Raw genomic sequence first — 17,667 nt, 5'->3', positions numbered from 1 at the left:
GCAGCAGCCCAGGATTGTGCATAGAGCATGTATGATTCTACTTAGGTAAAATTCTAGAAAACACAAGCTAATCTGTACTGATAAAGCACAGATCCTTGGTTGCCTGGAGCCAGAGACAGGAGAGATCTGGTGGGAGTGTCAGAAATGTTCTAGATCTTGGTTGTGGTGGTGGCTTCACAGGTGTAATATATCTGTCAGAACTCATCAATTCGTACACTTTAAATTGTTGAAGTTTATTGCAATTCAGTAACATTGATGAAATAAAAAGAAATTGGGCAAAGGAAGATGGGGAAAATAAATGTCTAAAATTTCATTTTATTTTTCTCAGTATACATTTGCATGTGCATCCTCTTCTTCATCTTGCCTTAAAATAAAAAACTTCTTCGGTGTTTTAATCTACATGCACGTACCTTGTTATGCCAACTTGCGACTCCTTAAGAAAGTTTTGATCAAGAAAATAAGACTTTGTAAGAAAGATTGTGTCCTGGATAGTAAGAAAATTAAATCAGTGCAGATGAAAGTTATAGCAAAATATGGCAGTAGAAGGAGAATTCAGCTTATAGATGTTCTCATTGTATTAGTTACTCTATAAACACAATGCCCTTCTTAAGGAAGCTGAAAATGCTAATAAAGTTATCTTATTTGGGAATGTGCTTCACCCAGACTAGTGTTAGAATTTAATTTCTCATGTTTTCTCAGAAAAGCTGGCTTATTGGCTAAAAAAAATGGCTAGTCAGTCATTAATAATTTTTACAAAAATTATAGCATGTGGTGGCATTTAGAAGTTTTGTAACATAGAGGTCATAGTTTATAAGTCACATTTTAACCTACATGCCCAATCATCAGTGCTGCTAAAGATGTGTATACACGTCAACCCCTACAAGTTCTTAAAAAGTCTTTAAAAAAAAATTTCTGATGAGAGCATAAACACCATACTCTTGCTAAACCATTTTGCTGTCATCCATTCGATGGTCAGTGGTAATGCCCAAGAATTCTGTCCTGCACCTGGTAGCACAATTTATAGCAGGATCCCATCCCTATCACCGTTGTTTAGAGGTGCAGCCAACTATACTTCCTGCTGCATAATAGTGCTTGTCTCAGGTTTCAGAGAACAAGCTTGGCAGCCTGGCAGGACATTACCTGAACCTGGTGCTGAGCTGGATAAAAGAGACAATTGGAGCTGAAATCTCAACATAAATTTTAAATGATTTCATGTAGAAGAACCAACTTATTGCCCGTGAACTTTACCACAATCCGAGCAGCTGCAATTTGATTTCTAAAACAGTAAGTGATCTATTACCAGGTATCCTGCCTGGTTTATTAGTTGGCATTAAAATAACATTAATTGGCAATTTGTAGTGTAAACTTGACAGAAATTTCATGAGGTTCTGTTATTGGTTTTCAGCCGGATCTTGATAAATTTTCTAGGGATTTAAGCACAGATTTTGTACTCTCATAAAAAATATATTACAATTCTTTAATTTCATTCATTTGACATTTATTGAGCATCAGCAGTGAGCCCAGCACTGTACTGGGTGCTCCTGTCCTACAAATTTCATTATTTCTTTCAATAGTTATCATCATACCGTATCATCTTTGCCACCTGAATAGGTTATTTTCATCCCTGAATTGAAATCACCATTGACTTAATGGCATGAGGAAGAGGAAGAGGTAGAGGAGGTGAATACTGAGTTTGGTATCTGCTCACATTAAAGCTTAACTCCATTCAGCAACATGTTAGCATCTTGGGGGGTGTGCGTGTTGTGAATGTGCCACTCGGAAGAGAAGAACCGCCTGGGAGAAGTTAGAGAGGATCAGTAGCCCACACTCAAGTTCAGCAGTGGGACAAACACAGCTTTCCTGGTTTTAAGGTCTCTGAGTAGGAGCGATTGTATGTTCACAAGCATAGGAGACTGAAAGCCTTTTGGGGAGGGGGGGCAGATCCGTAAACCCTGATGAATCCCAGTGGGGGAAAGAGAAGGGTACGTTAACATTCTGATTTCACTTCCAGTTGACAGTGATACCCCTCCAAGGTTTAGTCAAGTGGAAAGGCTGATTGCTAAGGAGAGAAAAGGCCACCCCTGATTGGATAGGGTCCCGGCTGAGGAAGGGATCCTGCCTTTCCCCGTTTTGTCTCCAGGGCTAGGCACAGAGTAGGTGTTTATTAACTGTGTAATAAATAAATAGTTGAGCACATGAATAAGTCTACTCATCTCTGCTTTCACTCTCCTCCTCATCCTGTTCCCCCCCCCCCCCGCTTTCTTTCCTTTGTAATTGTTGATTTCTTTTTACGAAATACATCTATATTTGTCCCACTGTGTAAACTCCTTGCCTGTCAGCTCTGAGGGGTTTTCTCCAGTTGCACCTGGAAATGTGCCTGGAACATAGTAGAACCAAATAAAGAACTGTTGACTTGTGATAGTAACTGAAACTCTTCAAATGCAATCAATATGCTAAACCCCAAAAGTTGGAATTATTTACATAAGTGTACCTTGGGTGTGATTTTTCTTCTTTGTACAATTTTTGACATAACTGAAAAAAAGTTGTTTTTAAAAGTTGTGAAATCCACTGTGAGAGCCTTGCTTTTTAAATGTTTGACCTGAAGGATCTCGTTAGTGAAATTAGTGTGTTGGTCTCTGAACTCATGGCTCCCTGTTTGACCTAATAGAAGGTTGCATTTTGTTTTCTCCGTTATCAATGAAGGTACCATTGGATACAACCAGCGGAACAGAATTGATACTCTCATGTATCTCCTCGCATATCCACAAAAACCCATGGTTAAAACAAAGACCATTGAACTGATAGAATTTGAGAAACTGCCAGCTGGGCAGAATGCGACAGTTGCTGTGATGAGTTACAGTGGCTATGATATTGAAGATGCTCTTGTTTTAAACAAGGCTTCCTTGGACAGAGGTAAGTGAATTTTTAACGCTCTGACACCAAAGGTGCTTTGTGTAGAATTAGACGCAGGCATGATCAGTGTGGAAGTCATCTGGTGTCAGTGCTAGTGTCGGTTTCAAGTGGTTTGAATTTTATATAATATACACACAGGAGGTGCTATTTTGGTGTGGATGTTTTTTAAATGACTGTCACATGGAGATAATCATTAGTTAAATGATCAGTAAGGAATCTTTTTTTTTTCTTCATTACTTTATCGGTAGCTTGAGACAATTCCTCAACAGAAAATCTGTAAGAATTTGTCTGTTTCCTAGCAGGAATTACACCAAAGGGAAGATGTTTTTTGAAAATATCTAGCTATGTATTCAACAACAAACCTGTTGGAGAGGGCAATAGCAATATTTATAGGTAAAAGGCTGTTTTTTAATTGTCTGTCTCAACCCCATGATGTTGTACATTTTCGTTAGTAAAATGATAAAAGTTCACATGCACAAACCCTGGCCTGTCGTTTTTACATTTTTCTGTCTCCATCTTTGGACAGTTTATTTTCATAGGGCCCCACTCGGTGGTTTGTTCGCCGTCACCTGATCTGCGGTCGGACTTCTGTCTTTATCATCTGTTTCTCTTTCCTCCCTGGCATCCCCGTCCTGCCTTCCCCTGCACTCTCCATAGTTGCTAGGCAGCCATAATAGTACTCCTAGACATGTGTCTTTGGCATTAATGTTGGCTGCACTTAATTTATGCCTCTTTTTTTTCCTCCAAATGACAACAGCCATGCTTTAAAACTAGATGTTTTCCTTTCTGATTAACTGGTAACGTTTATGTGGAAATCTGAAGACTTTGTGATATCTGTCAGAAACTCTGCAACACAATTTAATGATCCGAGTTTACTGTCCGCTTGCTTTTAAGCTCCTACCTGTAAAGAAAATGTCCATTTACACTTAGAAGAAAACACTTCTGATTTCATGCAGTTCAGATTCACACTGCACTTCAGCACATTGCACTTAGTGGCCATTGTAGGAAATTTCAAGATCGCTCTGAGCTGAGTTTATTATGGCCATACACAGTTTACCAGGAGCCGTAACAACAAAGAGCTTTCTCGAAGACACACAAATGTCTTCATCTACCATCCAGTTGTAGAAGTGTATTGTTTGATCACACGGTCACCTTCATATTTAAAACATTACATTAAAGCACTGAGATTTTACTTAGAAATCCACTCTTCCCTGATTGATTTTCTGAACTCACATTCTTAGATTTCTTGAAAGAGTTCTGCTTTTGGTGGAGAATCATAAGCAAAGGATTTTATAGCCATGCATCTATTTCTTCAGTAATAGCTGGTGTTTAATCCTGAGAACATTTTCCTATTTCAGTGAACTCTGACATGGCTCAGTATATCCTGGGGAGATTAGAGAGAGAATCCAGTTTAAAATAGCAGCTTGGCAAAAGGGGAAGAAAGAAAGAAAGAAATGCAGCCGTAGCATCTTGGGAAATGTGTGGAAGGTTTGGCAGCTTTTTGAGCAACTGATGAGTATTTTGTGGGATTCAGTGGTTGTTTAGACTGTTAGTTGGTCCCAGGACTTTTTCCTCATCCACGAGATAAATGTATTAAAAAATATAGTCAACGTAAACTCATCTTCAGGGCAGAGAGGAACTGTCTCCCATTCAAGTCATTTGATTGCTTCTTTTCATTCTCCTTCCTCTCTGGAAGAAAATTATTTTTTGTTCGTTTGTTTGTTTATTGTGTGGGACTTTCTCTGAATGCCAAAACGAGAAAAAGGAAAACTTTCGAGAGAAGGTTAGCAGAAGTTATGCACCCAGATGACTTGTGGGAAGGATGCTGCCTGATCATTGGACTTGGTCGGTCTCAACTCAGCCATGACTTTGCTGGGTGACCTTGGCCACTTAGTTTCTCTGTGCCGTACTCTTAGCACCTGTAAGGCAGAGGGGCTATGCCAGGGGATCTCTAAGGCCCTTTCTGATTTTCCCATGTCCTTGCTCTCTGTGCTCTCAAAGGCGAGGTCTATTCCACGTGGAAAAACGGCTGTGGAGATGGCAGTGTTTATAAATAAGGACAATAGGTAATAGGTTAACGGATAGGGGAGAAATCTTGAGCCAGTTCTTCAGGTTATCAAATTGTTATTTGGTTTGGCCAGTCTCAGATTGTCTAAATAGGGAGCACTTTTGGTGTGTTTATTTTGGGGGGAAGGAAGGTAGAGTGGGGTGAGTTATCGAATAACACAGATCTGTGCTCTCTCATAGTTTCATATTCTCACCTGGTGATTCTGATGCCCATTTTGGTTTCATCTTAGGCTTTGGGCGTTGCCTTGTATATAAAAATGCTAAATGTACATTGAAGCGATATACCAATCAGACTTTTGATAAAGTGATGGGGCCAGTGTTGGATGCTGCTACAAGAAAACCCATCTGGCGACATGAAATTTTAGATGCAGATGGTATTTGTTCTCCAGGTAAGGGTCTTTACATTTTTTTAATATACAGGGTTTTTTAAAATTATGAAGATTATTCAACAGTATTTTGAATATTTGGTATATAGGGCAGAAAAAAATAGCAGCTTATAAAACCACTGTCCTAATTCAAGCAGTGTGGTCATTTTTGATGAATTTCCTTCCGGTCTGTTTTTCTAGGCCTATGTTTTTATATAGCAGTAATTTATTCTAGTTATACTTTTCTAGTTATAATTTTGAATCACTTTAAGAAAATATTTAGAATAAGATCATGTCCCTGCATCTACACTGATATTTCATCATTTGTTCATTTAGCTTATAGACTAACTTTACAGTCTTTTTCCCCTAAAAAGTGTAACTCCGTTGTAGTTACAAATTTGTGATGAATCTTGGGTTTTCTTAATTACAAATTTTTTATTATTATTTTTTAAATTTTTATGTCCACATCCATGGCCTATGGAAGTTCCTGGGCTAGAGGTTGAGTCAGAGCTGCAGCTGCCAGCTTATGCCAAAGCCACAGCAATGTGGGATCCAAGCTGCATCTGAGACCTATACCACAGCTTGTGGCAAAACGGGATCCTTAACCCACTGAGCAAGGCCAGGAATAGAACTGGCATCCTCACGGACACTAGTTGGGTTCTTAACCCACTGAGTCACAACAGGAACTCCATGGCGAATCTTTTTGGTGCAACCCACAACTCCTGCCCTTGTGAGTCGATGTAGGCTAGTGTGGGAGGCGGACATTGATCAAAGGACCACGTCAAACATAAGTCAAGTTACAACCAGGAGCTCTGAGGCCATTTTATGGCAGGAGGATTTGACCTAAGCGGGAAGATCGGGGTTGCCGTCCACAGGAGGTGACTAAGAGCTGCAGGCTGAGTGGGATTAACTAATGATGAGGGAGGGGCTGCGTCTAAGCAGGAGACAGGGCTCTGCCTGGGTCCTGCAGCTTGACCCATTGCTGAAGGATCCTAAGGGAGGCCTCTGTGGCTAACGGAAGAGAGGGAGGTGGGGAAGGGAGGGAGAAGTAGGGTCCAGACGCAGTACTATTTTCACTATGTTCCTAAAATCCATGATACAATCAGATATGCATTTTGCAGTGATCATTCTGACTGCAGTGTGGAGAAAAGAGTAGAAGGAAACCAGAATAGACAGGGACCAACTGAGAGCTCTCGAGTCAGACCAGGCAACAGGAGCCATGGTGCAGTGGAGAGAAGGGCTGGCTTGGAGGGAGATGCACAGGGTCCTGCCACGGATGATGTCTGGGTGGTGGATGCTTCAGGGGTGATGCTGCATCCACTGTGGGGCCCGAGCCATGTGGCACCTGGCTTCCCCCTCCTCTTGCTGCCTTTATTTCTTGGAGAATTTCTTCCACTCTCAACTTGCTTGCTGTGGCAGTGCTGCAGTAGTTGGTCTTTGAGCTTACCAAGAAAAGCAAAGGTCAGCATAGCTGGAAAATCAAAGAAATATTTGTATTTCCCCATTGCCCAAGTCAGATTGGTGGTGACTTATTACTGGTTGAAATAACCATTAAGTAGACCAAACCTGATCTAATATCCTAAAAGATATTTTATTTTATTTTTGCTTTTTAGGGCCGCAGTTGCGGCATATGGAGGTTCCCAGGCTAGGGGTCCAATTGGAGCTATAGCCACCGGCCTGTGCCACAGCCACAGCAACACGGGATCCGAGCCACGTCTATTTACCTACACCACAGCTCACAGCAACACCAGATCCTTAGCCCACAGAGCGAGGCCAGGGAACGAACCAGCAACCTCATGGTTCCAGTCAGATTCATTTCCGCTGCACCACGAAGGGAACTCTCTAAGAGATATTTTAAATTGCCACTGCTGACATGAATGTTCTCTCATTAATGTGGCCCCTCTAAATCAGTTTCTTAATTTTTTACACACTGTGATCTTAATCTATGACTTTCTCAAAAAGCTTGCAGAATTACAAAGAAGCCCTGCTGATGTCTAGTTCCCACTGCGTGGACATTTTTTTTTTCCTTCCATGTCTGGGTTTCGTGCACCAAGTCTAATCACATGGTTTGATGCCTTGGTAATCTTTGCGTTCCACGCAGCTGACAGTGGTGTGTCGAACACCCTTCTCTCTCTCTCAGGTGAGAAAGTGGAGAACAAGCAAGTGCTTGTCAATAAGTCCATGCCCACAGTGACTCAGATCCCCTTGGAAGGAAGTAATGTTCCACAGCAGCCGCAGTACAAAGATGTGCCCATCACGTACGTATCGGCCGCGCCTTGGAAACAGGTAGAAAGAGTTTTTCAAAAGGAGGAATGGGAAAATTGGAGGTCAGCTCCTTGGGCTGATGCCTCCCAGATAGACATCTGCCCGGTTTCCGCCCCATAGCAGGCCTTGGACAGCTGTGGTTCCCAACCCAGATCCAAACCATCTTCCTCCCATTGCCCCACCCCAGCCTCAAACGTGCTCCTTCTGGGTCCTTCGCTTGGTGAGTGGCACCACCGTCCGGCCAGTCGCCTGCAACATGCATTTGACTGGTTTCCGTTGCCTGCTTCACACACTAGTTGGGTAACCCCCTTGAGTTCTGTCGTCTTCGCAGTTCTCGTATCCCCTCCATAACAGCTGTGGCTGAGTTCGACCCTCCTCTCCCGCCAGACTCTTAGTTATTGGTAACCGCTCATCTGCCTCCAGTCTTGCATCTCCCTCAGGCTCTCTCCGCTACTGCCAGAGGGATTTTTCTCCCCTCTGTTACTTATCCGCTCACATTACTCTCTTGAGTAAGTAGAATAAAACTTGAATAGATGAGGTAAAATCTCACTGACATTGTTGCCTGTAGGCTAAAGGCCAAACCAAAGAGTGATCCATGCAGGACCATCCGTGACCCTCGGCATACCTCTCTGGCCTTACCCTTTTGCCCAGTCGCCCCCATATTTCTGGCAAATTGTCTCTTATTCTTCAAACATTCCATCCGACTTCAGGCCTCCTTGCGTTGCCTCATGCTGTGCCCTTTGCCTGGACTGTCTATCCCTCCCCCCAGGTCAGGGCTCAGTGCCAGGGTCCTCCCCCCCACCGTGAGACAGTGCTTGATGGCCTTCCCCTTCCTGCTGCCATCGTCATTCCCAACCCCTGGTAGGACTGACTTTTGTTTCCTCAGGCCTTTCCCGTTCCCCACACCGCTGATGTCTTTATTGCACTTCCTTTGCTGGTTGTGAGTTGCCTTGGGGCAGGTCCCATGGCCACATAACCTTTGTATGTTCAGAGCCTCCACACCCCTGACACAGATTAGACTCTGAACAATGTTTGCCATATAAAAAACAGATAAGAGGCAAAGGGTGTGAAAAAATAGATAAAAGTAGTATTTAAAAAGTGGTTAACAATTTGGAGTTGAGTCTAACAGGCTTCAGCTCAACCCCCAGGTCCACTTTGTATGAGTCATGTGTCCTGGACAAGTTCTTACCTCTCTTAGCAAAAAGAAGATGCCAAGGAAAAGCATCTGAAGTAGATGATTAAGGAAAATAAGTTTTCCTTATTTCCTGTAAGGGAATAATGTGTGAAGAGTGTAAGAGGTGAAGATTAAACTGCATTATGCCTGCCCCATAATAAATGTTTCTAAATGTTAGCCATTTTAAACTAGGACAGTAAAAGGGAAATTGTAACTGCCTTTAAATTTAATATTGAAAAAATGAGTCATTTTTCAAGAGGCCCAAATGGGAATGTCAGACTATTCTGAGAGGTATTTAATATAATATCGTCAGGGTGATGGGTTCAAACAAAAGGCAGTTTGAAAACTCTGCTGTATTGACTTCCTCTTGATATTAGCTACAAAGGAGCGACGGATTCATATATCGAAAAAGTGATGATATCTTCGAATGCCGAAGATGCTTTTCTGATCAAAATGCTGCTGAGACAGACAAGGCGTCCAGAGATTGGAGACAAGTTTAGCAGTCGTCATGGGCAAAAAGGTAAGTTGTTTCATTCCTCACCTTGCTTGCTCAATACAACTGAATGTAGTATTTATTCACCATATATATATATAAGAACTACTTTATAACTTTTCCCCTGTTAGAAAAATTTACTATGTTTCAAAAATTATTACCTTGTTATCAAAAGTATTCTTATTTAACTTCTCGGTTTAACTTGTTTGTATTTTAATGGTATTTAAAAATATACCGAGAGCCTCCTTGCCTGCCTGCTCACATCTCTCACAAGCGTCCTATCTTAATAAATCTATTTCTTGCCTAAAAAAAAAATTAAAATACTGTAGTTTTGCTTTTCTATGCTATTTATTTCATTCTCCTGCAGTAGCTGTGCCCAAAGTTATAAATACCTTCTAGATGATGTACCTACTGAAGTACATGCGGCTGATGAGAAATAAACTATATATTTATACTGTTTATGAAAGGTATATATTTAAAATACTGTATGTCCTATTGGGTCATAGTATCATAGGATGTCGGCTCCAGGAGCTACCCCAGAGTCATCTGCCCCCCTTTATTTAACAGATGAGGAAATGCAGACCCTGCTTGGTAAGCAGCCGTTCATTGCAGGGTACCAGCTAGTTACTGAGCTGGTGTTAGACTCCTGGTCTCCCACCTCCAATGAAACGCTTTGTCCACTGCATAGGGATCCCTCCCCTAGATGCTCTTTCTCCATCTGATCCCCTTGGCAAGCCTCACTCTTTCCATTGATGGTTCTTGCTAGGTTTTCTTTCATTTGTAGTTTTGGGTTTGTTTTTTTTATCTTCAAGAAACGTGACACTCTTTCACCATTGATTAACTCATTATCAGTAGGGTCTCTTTTAGTCAATATACCTAGTGTTGAAGTTTGTCCTGGACTTTGAATTTTGGCTCCATCTGCCACTTATTAGTTTTAAGAACAACAACAGCAGCTAACACTTGCTGCACTAGCTGTGCACCTGGCAGCATTCTCAGCACTTCACGTATCCTAACTCTTTTGTTTCTCACACAATCCCAGGATGTAGGTACTATTATTACCTGCATTATTGTAGATGAGGAAACAGTACAGAGAGAGTAGTTTCCCCAAGGTCCCCAGTTGGTGGCAGAACTGGTTTCTGAGCCCTAGCAGCCTGGTTCCAGAGTCCATGGTCTATAACTAACTACTGTTCTTTCCTGACTGCCAGGCAGTTAGGATTGTGCCTGACACATAGTAAGTGCTCAAGAAGTGATAGCCGTGATCCTTAATATTGGCTGTTATTCATTCTTTAACTTCGAATTTCACCTTTGCTTCTAAATCGCTAGTGAGGTATCTTTTTGTTTTTAATTGATTGAGTTTAAAGATAATTACACATTCTATTCTTGATGATTTTGACTGTTTATTTGCCAAGCAGGTATATCAAACATTACAGTTTATTTGGTCAAATGAATCAAGCCTTTGTTGTCATTCCATCAATTAAACTATTTGAGATGAAGATACTATTTCATAGGAAGCATTTTTTAGTTCAGTTGACAGACATAAGATTATTTTAGACTATCAGTATTTTTTTTTTTTTTTGGTTTTTTTTTTTTGTTTTGTTTTTTGTTTTGTTTTGTTTTTGTCTTTTGTCTTTTTGTTGTTGTTGTTGTTGCTATTTCTTGGGCCGCTCCCGCGGCATATGGAGGTTCCCAGGCTAGGGGTTGAATCAGAGCTGTAGCCACCGGCCTACGCCAGAGCCACAGCAACGCGGGATCCGAGCCGCGTCTGCAACCTACACCACAGCTCACGGCAACGCCGGATCGTTAACCCACTGAGCAAGGGCAGGGACCGAACCCGCAACCTCATGGTTCCTAGTCGGATTCGTTAACCACTGCGCCACGACGGGAACTCCATAGACTATCAGTATTTTATAAGAAAGCATTGGTTCCATCCATAAGTGTGAATTTGACACCTCTACTTCATACAGGTTCCTAAGATGCTAATTCTTACCTTTTGAGTATGTTTAAATATATCTTGAGGTTCCCGTATTTTCCACTGATTACCAATGAATATCAAATTTTCTATATTGGGACTATTCCTCCTTCTCTCTGGTCTGGTCAATTTTTGAGATACACTCCTGAGTCCTTCCTAGGGTAGCCGTGGCCTTGTTTACAGCTTCTGTTTTACCTGACCTGTTACCTAGACAGGAGCAAAACTTGAAACTCCTCTTAAAATATTCGCACTTGGCAGCTTTACGTCAGTGTACGCATGGAAGGACGTCTCCATTCGGAATCAGTTTACGAACTTGAACTATTCCAAACCTTGTGCTTTATTCCAGCAGAGTATTGTGGAAGGAGTCAAAGGCTGGCATACATTTCCATGATTATCCACTGTGCTCTAACTCCCTTACACTTCTTGAGGACAGAGACCTTGTTCTTATATTCTCATAAAGCCTGAAAGAGCCTTTCATAGTAGATACTTAGGTAGTTGATAATGGTTAAATATATGAGTGAATTAAAGGTAGGGAGAAAAACGAAAAGAAGCAAGATTCCTCACTCTGGAGGGGCTGACTTTCCCCAGGTTTTAATCTCTACATTCGACGTGAATGTGTGTGTGTATAGTATAGACAAAGCAGTGCTCTTGAAAATGGAAACCGCACTTGATTAGTAATTTCCTATAACTACAGACCTTTAGGTAATATGCCAGCAAGCCTTTGTGCTGTCCCATTTTCTCAGACTGTTAATATGCTACGGATAAATGTTCATTGACAGAGGTGGTTTCCAACTTGCAACGATCTGAAATGTAGCAGATTTTAGAGAGCTGTTCAATCTTAGGGGGTTTTGACTGGTACATCTCTAAACGAAACTCAGAGAAGTCCTCCTGGGTCTAGATGACCTTTCGCTTATCGTGAGGAGTTTATCTTGCGAGTTTTCCTTTTCCAGATGGCTTTTAATCTGAGGGTAAAACCTTCTGATTAGCCCGGATTCCCTTGAGATTCTCTTCTTTTTACAGCTTCATTAGATTTATTGAAAAGATTGAGAAAAGAACAAGCAAACATAAAAATAGGTAATGTAAGGTTTAGCAGAGTAGTGGAAGGAACAACATAGGACCCTTAACTGAGCACGATTTTATTTCTTCTTAACGTATAATTTTTTCATCAAATAATAAATGCACATGGCTTAAAATGGTCAGAGAGTACAAAAAAGGATGGCTTGTACTGAAAAACATAAGTTCTTGCCTTTCTTCCAGTTCTGCTTCCCAGAAGCAATTTCTTCTCATTTTCATCTTCATATTTCTAAATAATAGTCTTAATATATCCATTCATCTGTTTCTGTATTGCCTGCTGGTTTCCTATCATGGTTGGTAGGAGGATCAAGCATTTTGCCACCTCTCTTTCCCATTCTCAACCTCCATTTCTTAGTAGATTTGTTATAATTTTAAGTTGCTTAATTATTTAGATTGCATTATTTGACTCCATAAATGTTGTTCATTCTCAAACCAAGTAGTTGTTGGCACGCGTTTCCTTTGTTATATAACTTTATTTTTTCAGAAGTTAATACTCTCATTTTTAAAAAATTGCTTAATTTTCTCAGAGTTCCCGTCATGGCGCAGTGGTTAACCAACTCGACTAGGAACCATGAGGTTGCGAGTTCTATCCCTGGCCTTGCTCAGTGGGTTAAGGATCCGGCGTTGCCGTGAGCTGTGGTGTAGGTTCCAGACGCGGCTCGGATCCCATGTTGCTGTGGCTCTGGCGTAGGCCGGTGTCTACAGCTCCGATTAGACCCCTAGCCTGGGAACCTCCATATGCCACTGGAAGCGATCCCAGAAAAGGCAAAAAGACCAAAAAAAAAAAAAAAAAAAATTGCTTAATTTTCTTTATTCTTATCTATTATATATTTTTCTATACCATTGACAGCCTTTCAATGCAATTTTCCACATGATCAATAGTCTGTTAGGACCAACAAATTTATTGGTGCTCAGTTCTGGAGGTCAAGATAAGTTCAAGATCAAGGTGTTGGCTGGGTTGCTTTCCTCTGTGTCTTCACATCATCCTCCCTCTGCACCTGTCTGCATCCACATTTCCCCTTTTTACAAGAACATTAGTTAAGTGGATTGGGGCTCACCCTCATGACCTCATTTTAACTTGATTGCCTCTTTAAAGACCTTGTTTCTACATAACGTCACATTCTGAGGTATTCTGGGAGTAAGGAGTTCCGTAAGAATTTTAGCGGGGACAGTCCACAGTGCACTTTTAAGCTTGCTGAATGGTAAACAATTATGAAATTCCCATTTGAGTTCCTGTTTCTTGGCTCTTTCCATGTTGCTTTTCTCCCCATCTCCCACTCCTGTAGTGCAGTAGTCCATCTGTTAAATTGCTGAGAAAAGTATGCAGGGGAAGTAAATTTTCTGAGCTCATGTATGTCTGAACATGTTCTGTCCTCATACTTGATATATAACTTAGTTGAGTATAGAACTCTAGATTTATGTATTCTTTTCCCTGAGGATTTTGATGGCATCGCTACATGGTGGTCCAGATTCCATGTTCCTTACATGAATTGTATTATCATTCTTCCTGATCTCTGTGTGCGCTCTGTTTTTTTCTCTCTTTTCTTCCTTCTCTCCTTCTCCATCCCACCCCACTGTCTGGAAGCTTTTACTGTCTTCTAGTCTTGGATTCTGAAATTATATAGACCCTTTTTTCATTCCTTGTCCTTGGAAATCAGGCATCCTCTTATTCTGGAGGTTCAAGTTCCATCAATTCTTGAACATTTTCTTATTTTTTTTTGTTGGTAATTTCTTCTTCATCATTTTCCTTGTGTCCTTTCTGGTTTTCCTATTAGATATTGGATGTTCCAGATTGGTGCTCCAGTTTTCTTATCTTTTCTCCTCTACTTTCCATTTCTTTCTAGGCAATTTAACCAACTTGATTTTCCAGGGTTTTTTGTTTTGTTTTTGTTTTACCTACCCACCTATCATATATTTTTATTTCTAGTTAAAATTTGATTTATACTCTTCCTTTTTTTAACAACAGGTATATATATTCATATATTTTCAGTTTTCTTTTTGTTTTTACCTTTAGTTTTTTGCATTTGTTTTGGTTTTCAGTTTTCTTCTTCTTTTTTTTTTTTTTTTTTTTTTTTTTTTTTTTGTCTTTTTGTCTTTTGTTGTTGTTGTTGCTATTTCTTGGGCCGCTCCTGCGGCATATGGAGGTTCCCAGGCTAGGGGTTGAATCAGAGCTGTAGCCACTGGCCTACGCCAGAGCCACAGCAACGCGGGATCCGAGCCGCGTCTGCAACCTACACCACAGCTCACGGCAACGCCGGATCGTTAACCCACTGAGCAAGGGCAGGGACCGAACCCGCAACCTCATGGTTCCTAGTCGGATTCGTTAACTACTGCGCCACGACGGGAACTCCTCAGTTTTCTTCTGTTCCTAGTTTTGTCTCTTTCTTGAGAGGGGTTTCTTTCCCTCCTGTGTGTTTAAGGGTCTGGTCGTTGTTGTTGAAAGCTTCCCTTTAATGTCTGGTATCTCTTCGATCCCTAAAAAGTAGTTGGAAACTCTGGTTCCCAGAGATAAAACTTGTTGACCAGTGAATGTCATTGTACGGCTCGGGCAGTGAACCATTTTTCTTGCTGGTTTCTACTTTAGGATCTTTCTGAATACTGCCTGAGGGTTGCAGCTGGGAATGAGGGTGGGTGCAGTGCTTAAGGCTATCAGCTGACCTTCTGGAACCAGATGAGGGCGGGACAGTGCACAGACTTTGACTTACTTCCTCTGTATCAGGGGGCACCTCACCCCACCCTCTGCTGTGCTCACTACCCTTGGGTCATGGCTCATTGTGTTTCATTTTCTTGGTTCAGTGTTGGGGTAAAAGGGTAGTTTTCTTGGCTCTTTGGGGTGGAGAATAGAAACTTGGGTTCTGATGATTTCTTATGTGGACATATCCAGACATTTTTAAAGTATCTCAAAGTGTCTGGTATTACTCTAGGACCTGGTGATAAGTAATGAACAAAACAGACCAAATCCCAGCCCTCGTGGGGCCTACATTCTTCTGGGCACAAGAGATAATGATTAGCACTGAGATGAAAAGAAACAAACAAAAAAGACAGAGGAGCAGCAGGGGAAACACGGGGGCGGGGTGGTTAGTGGTGGAATTTTAAGTAAAGTGGTTGAGGAGCAGCAGCTCACGGAAAAGATGACTTTGAGTGAAGCCCTCAGAGGAGGAAGGGAGCAGACCCTCTCTGGCTGGGAAGCAGGGGAGGTAAAGGGATGGCCCGGAGTGCTGGAGGGCCGGCCCGAGGCCAGTGTGGCCGCAGCAGAGGGAGCGGGCGGTCAGGAGGCAGATGTGAGGCCTCGTAGGTCACCCTCAACTCCAGTTTTTACCATGAAGCGGGGCACCAGGGTGAGATACATGATCGGACTTGTTCTGGCCGCTGTGAAAACAGACCGTCGGCAGCAAGTGAGGGATCAGTGATGCCAGTTAAAAGGCTGTTACAATAACCTGGGTGAGAGTTGGCGGTGAGTGGGGAAGTGGTGAGAAGGGAACAGTCTGGACGCACCTGAACCTCAGAGCCTGCTGGGACTGCTGATGGAGGGGGAGACTCCGAGTCGGTCCTGGGGTCCTCGGCCCCACACCACATTCCGCTTTTCACCTACTTGGTGTCCGTTTCCTGAGCCTTCCCCGGAGTGGGAGTGGTGGGGTGGCAGTGGTGGGGTGGCAGTGGTGGCGAGGGCTGTCTGCTTCCTCCCCGCCCCCGCCCTGTGCCTCCTCTGCGGGTACTTGGGCTACGTTTCTCCTTCTCTTAAGCCACCTCCATTTCTTTCCTCTATTCGTCAGCTTTCAAGACTGGACAGTTATCTCTTGCCCATTCTTTATCCTTATAGGTTTTTTAATTTTGTCAACTCCTACATTAGTGAGGTTTAGAGAAGGAGTGGGAATAAACACATGTTCCATATGCCCTGTTTACCTGAAGTCCTTATGTCTGTTATTCGAGAATGTTCAACACAAGAATGCTAAGCAGGCCCAGTGTTTTTCACTGCAACTTACAGAACTGAAGTTAAAATTATTTTAGTAAAAAGCGAGAAGGGTTTCCAGAGCGCCAGTCTTCTGTCTGTTGACCAGAGCCTTGCCCCCAAGGTGTCTTGTTTTTATTGACTGTTTAATCATTTCCAAGATTGAAAACTGACTTTAAAATGTTTAAAGTTCACACATTCAGAATTATGACATAAATACTAGCAATTATCAGAAGGATGTTAATCATCTTTTAAGAATAGCTTGTCTTCGGATCCTGCGTTGCTGTGGCTCTGGTGTAGGCCGGTGGCTACAGCTCCGATTGGACCCCTAGCCTGGGAACCTCCATATGCTGCGGGAGCGGCCCAAGAAATAGAAAAAAAAAAAAAAAAAAAAAAAAAAAAAAAAAAGAATAGCTTGTCTTTTTCCTGGATTATTATTGTAACCGAGGTCTACCATTTTGTCTTTTTCCTGGAATGTCACCGACCTAAAATCGAATTCTTTTCATTTATAAATGAAAGTGTAAAGATTCAAAAATAGCAATGGTTTTGTTAAAAATACTTGTACATGTGGTTGTTAAATATCAGAATATCTTTGTTGGCTGACGTTAGTATATTTTAGGTTCATTGAGGATAAGAAATATGCCCTGCTGATGTATTTACTCCCTTCCCCCGCCCCTGCAACCCCACCACCACCAAGCACCCAGCACATCACTTTGCCTATTATATGGTATCCACTCAGTGTGTCTGTGGAATAATTTATTTTTTAAAATGTCTTAAATGCACAGATACAACAAGCCAGAATCTTCCCTCGCCAAATTAGTGTGACTTACTCTTCCTAGTAAATACCAAAAATGGAATGCCTCATCTTTATTCAGACTGGCACCACGACTTTTATCACCCTGCACTCATAACTCCCCAATCCTAACTGTCCACACAAGCCCATTGACGTTATTCCAGCCGAAATAGCTAAGGGCACATGCCCACGCATAGGTGCACCTGAACTCCAGTGAAAATCTGCCCAGAGAAATCTGTTCGGTCATATCACAGTCACTGCTCTGGGCTCAAAACTCTGTTGGGTTCTCTGGGAGGTAGAAAGGAAACGCAACCCTTGGCAAATGCCCATGAGGAGTTGGCAAAAAAATGAATACAAAGGATTTCATGTAGTTAAATACTTAGGCATGTGGGGAAGACCATTCATGCTAGGAAGTTTAGAGTTTATTGTGGATAGGGGTAAAATCTCAGGGCTTGAAAAGCCTGGTCTAAATCCATCTTCCCCAGTACAAGAATTTCTTTTAGATTATTTCTGGCAGCTGAGTTTTCCATTTTGTGCGTGACCTGCCAAGGGAGGCCCTTGCTGCTTTCTGAGGCAGCCGTTCTGAGGTGGCACCGTCGTGATGG

At 42.0% G+C, this 17,667-nt stretch overlaps 1 protein-coding gene across 4 annotated transcripts in view; it reads left to right on the top strand.

Annotated features, from left to right (window-relative positions):
* Window positions 1-17,667, top strand: part of POLR3B (RNA polymerase III subunit B) — a 122,212-nt gene that overhangs the window by 76,462 nt on the left and 28,083 nt on the right. For all 4 annotated transcript variants that reach the window (XR_014803094.1, XM_084955464.1, XM_021091574.2 and 1 more), the window contains 4 exons: window positions 2,704-2,913; window positions 5,211-5,369; window positions 7,486-7,603; window positions 9,162-9,304. Coding sequence is in view for 3 of the 4 variants with exons in the window: in XM_084955464.1 (XP_084811590.1) it covers window positions 2,704-2,913; window positions 5,211-5,369; window positions 7,486-7,603; window positions 9,162-9,304 (630 nt within the window). In the remaining variant the exon portion in view is untranslated. The remainder of the gene's footprint in view (window positions 1-2,703; window positions 2,914-5,210; window positions 5,370-7,485; window positions 7,604-9,161; window positions 9,305-17,667) is intronic.

This window comes from Sus scrofa, chromosome 5 (genome assembly GCF_054392235.1).
Source record: "Sus scrofa isolate SSC_HxYL_T2T_F1_AM1 chromosome 5, Sscrofa_HxYL_maternal_Yorkshire_Landrace_v2.0, whole genome shotgun sequence".
Lineage (NCBI taxonomy): Eukaryota > Metazoa > Chordata > Mammalia > Artiodactyla > Suidae > Sus > Sus scrofa.
This window is presented reverse-complemented; position numbering and strand designations above follow the sequence as displayed.